The 3888-nt window shown below is 41.4% G+C and overlaps 1 protein-coding gene across 1 annotated transcript in view; it reads right to left on the bottom strand.

Moving 5' to 3' along the window:
• Positions 1–630, bottom strand: part of LOC111744295 — a 24788-nt gene extending 24158 nt beyond the window's left edge. Inside the window, exons 1-2 of the mRNA XM_023534800.1 lie at positions 539–630; positions 116–445 (exon numbers count right to left, since the gene is read on the bottom strand). Of these exons, the coding sequence (XP_023390568.1) occupies positions 116–445; positions 539–578 (370 nt within the window). The 5' untranslated portion in view covers positions 579–630. The remainder of the gene's footprint in view (positions 1–115; positions 446–538) is intronic.
• Between the last annotated feature and the right edge of the window lie 3258 nt (positions 631–3888).

Raw genomic sequence — 3888 nt, 5'->3', positions numbered from 1 at the left:
GGCCCTCAGCGGGTGGGATGACGCCCCCCACATTGGTGGGGCGGGGGGAGATCTTCCTGGTGGAGCCCACCCGCTCCGATGCTGATCTCAGCCCCAAATGTCCTCACCGACTCACCCAGAAATGACATCCTATCCGGGAGCTGCTTTGAAAATGGATGCTCGCTCCAAAATCCCGGACAGCAAGGTGTGTGCTGCAGCCTGTTTCCTCGGGGCCCATGGACGTCTTGGAAAGCTCGACCCTCTGGAAAGCTTGGAGTAAACGCTGCGGTCGGCAGAGAAGCCTCTGTGACCAGCCGCGTGCTGTCCGCCTGGCGTAGCCGCCATCGTTCCGTGCCCCGAGTCAGCTCGCCGATCGCTGGTCGGGCACTCCTTCCTCGGGGCGAGGCGTGAGGTCCAGATCGCCCAGATGGGAAATTCGCTGTCATTCCACAGACCTTCCGAGGACCTATCGTGTCAGGATGTTAGATAATTCACATTTCTTAATAAAGAGCTAGAAAAAGTGAAAACGTCATCCTACCCGACTTTAATAGTTACCTACCCTTACGCTCCATCGACCGTCGGTCACTGTCCTCTTCCATCTCTTCAGAGAAGGGAGAAGCTGGCCGCCCACGTGCCAGCCGTCCTGCAGGGTGCTCGCCTGCCTGCGGTTGCCGGATAAAATACAGGACACCAAGTCTTTGCAAACATTTGGGACATGTTGATACTCTGAAATGTGTCATTTGTGCTAAATTCTAATTTAATTGAGCACCCGGCGTTTTTGCTGCTAGATTCGACGACTCTCCCCTTGAACCAAGGAGGAATTGAGGCACGTGACTTCAAGCACTCAGTCTATCCACGGCATTACCATTTCTGATAAACCCAGCTAAGACCGAGAGTGGAATTTAAGACGGGGAAGGAGGTGATCAGTAAAAGAAATTTGCTAATCCAGCAGAACTGTACCCCAAATGTAATCCCTTTCCAACATGGATGGACCTCGAGATAATCATGCTAAGCGAAATAAGCCAGACAGAATGTAATCCCTCACCAGACCAGATGACCCGTATGTAGTCCAGACTTGTGGTCTAAAAAATGGGAATGTGACAAGTAATAACAAGTGTTGGAGAGGTTGTGGAGAAATAGGAGCCCTCATCCACTGCTGGCGGGACTGAAAATTGGCACAGCCACTATGGAAAACAGTATGGAGGGTCCTCAAAAAACTGAGAATTGATCTTCCATATGATCCAGCAATCCCTCTACTGGCTATTTACCACAAAGACTTGAAAACCCATATCCGAAAAGAGATTTGCACACCGATGTGCATAGCAGCATTATTCACGGTGGCCAGGACACGGAAGCAACCGAAGTGTCCTACGATAGATGACTGGCTAAAGAAGCTGTGGTCCATATACACGATGGAATATGACTCAGCCATAAGAAGATGTGAGATACTGTCATTTGCGACAACATGGATGGACCTCGAGATAATCACGCTAAGCGAAATAAGCCAGATAGAAAAAGCTGAAAATCACATGATATCACTTATATGTGGGATATAAACCTAAAAGCAACAAATGACCAAGACAAACAAACAGAGACTCACGGACATGGACAATGGACTAATGGTTACCAGAAGGGAGGGGGGAGGGGGGAGATAGATGGGGAAAAACATTTAAATCATTTCTTCAATTAAGAAAATAAATAAAAAACAACAACAAAGAAACAAAATAAATAAGTTAATTAAAATTATTTAATTTGAATAAAAATAAATAAAAAATAAAAATTGGCAATGTGTCCACCACAGGAGACATTCGAGGTGGTCCACTGAGGTGCAGGGAGAAAAAATTTAAAAACATTGGTTTTAAATAAGAAAGAAGCATTGTGCTATAATTTAATGGAAGAATTGAGCCTGGTCTTCTGTCTCTGTCAGGAGGTGTGACATGTCACAGCAAAGGGGGTCGAGGGAGAAATGCATACATCATTTTGCGGCACTATTAAATGGAATGTTTAAAAACGTTTCCAATTTTGGTGCTCTGATTTGCCACAGAGGACACAGCATCTTTAAAAATGTATGGGTGCCATTTTCTAAACTTAGATGTTCCCATACAATTTCTGCAGAGTTGAAATTCATTTTCAAAAATATAAAACTGCGAATCTTCCAATTATCGTGGGGAAAAAATAGCCCATGGACGAGGGATGACAGGAATTTACCGTATAAATTTCAGTAAAAATTCTTTGTTTCATTGGTAGATGAAATTTAGAACCATAATTTAATAGGCACGGTTAATAATGCATTCCTTCTTCTTTTGGATCTATATATCAACGTGGCGTGCATTTTCCAGATATGATGACCACTACAACCGAGTCTCAGAAGCATGTTTATATTTTCTGTGTATGAAAATGTTTTTCTACATCTTTGCGAAAACAAAGTTTCAATATTTAACCTGGCTTTTGCTTCAAAATTTGGTGGAAAATGGATAATTCTTTATTTTTTCTCATAATACATAGTTCGGCAGTGCTATAATATCTAATGTGATCATTTCTACCGTAGATTAAAACCTATTTCCTTTTAGAACTACTCAGAAAAATCACCTACAGCTCTGAATTTGAAGATGATGGCTAGATTATTTTCTTTCAAAAATAGTTTTGTCATTTTTTATATCAGTAAAAGAGAGTGCTATCTACCTATTATTTTTTCTCTCTTTTTTGTTAATTTACCTTTTTAAAAAAAAATCAATGCATTTATAAAGTACTTGGATTTTGAAAATGAATCAGTTCATTTTGTATTTGGGAATAAAGAGTTAACCCACAAATTCAGAAAATATTAGCTGGAGCAAAAAACGGATAACTTAGTTCCTTAAAGGTGCTACGAATTCTTGAAGAGCTGAGTAGAAATAATTGGACTAGAAACCAGATAAACTTAGAGGTCAGTAATATGCATAAATGTGACTCTTTTTTTTTGTATCGGCAGCTCGGTCTCAATGACATAAAGTTAAAAGTCTTCCTAAACTTAGGACATATATAGAGTCACAATTTTATGATGAATGGAAAAACATTCTTAGTATCTTGACAAAGCCATATTTTACAGGCAAACTAAGTATAATTAAGGAAAATATTTTAGGGGTCTCAATTTATTGTCGGACGCCATTTTTCTAGGTACAAGGTATGCAGTAGAAATGATATATACATACAAAAATATCATGTCTGCTGATTTTTTCCAACCTGGCTAAAGTAACTGAGTTTTCTAAATAGTGACTCTCGTGAATGTTTTAGTAACTTTGCAAGAAAAGTCCCCAGAAATTGACACGTAAACATTACTACACAGTGACAGCAGGTTATTAGAATAAAGTGGACCCTGGGCCTCAGTGCCCTCAGGTCTTTGTGGGGACCTTGTGGGTTCTTAGGGTTTCACTTGGCTACATACCTCTGCAGCACACTGTGTTTGAAACACGAGTTACTGATAGATTGTCACCAGCTTTGTGGTTACCAAAACCGCTCTGAGAAATATGAGAAAGAAAGGAGGAAATAAGTTAAGAAAGGAAAGGCCCAGATGAAGCAATTTAACATAATAAATACCCTATTTCTGAGTTCTTTTTGAGGTTGCGAACCCTTCTCCCAGGATCATCCAAGGCCTTTCCCTCCTCTTGATTCTCCTCAGCTTTACAGGGATATCTAGAGACACAGCATTAGGATCTAAGCCCTGGTCCCCAGCACCCCACCCACCTGAAAAGCTTGCCTTTGGAGGCTCAGCTTATCTGCTGCCTCCTCGTTTCTGAAAACATCCATGATGAATTCAGACCATTTTTCGCAATGCTTTCTCAATGATTCTCATCAAGATGTCGAAAATGCTGTCTTCTCGGTTGGAATGTGAGCTCCACAAGGCAAGGCACACACACACCCTATTCATCTTCG

The sequence above is a fragment of the Pteropus vampyrus genome, unplaced genomic scaffold, assembly GCF_000151845.1.
Source record: "Pteropus vampyrus isolate Shadow unplaced genomic scaffold, Pvam_2.0 Scaffold131, whole genome shotgun sequence".
Lineage (NCBI taxonomy): Eukaryota > Metazoa > Chordata > Mammalia > Chiroptera > Pteropodidae > Pteropus > Pteropus vampyrus.
Note: the sequence above shows the minus strand (reverse complement) of the source record. Positions and strands in the feature narration are given on the sequence as shown.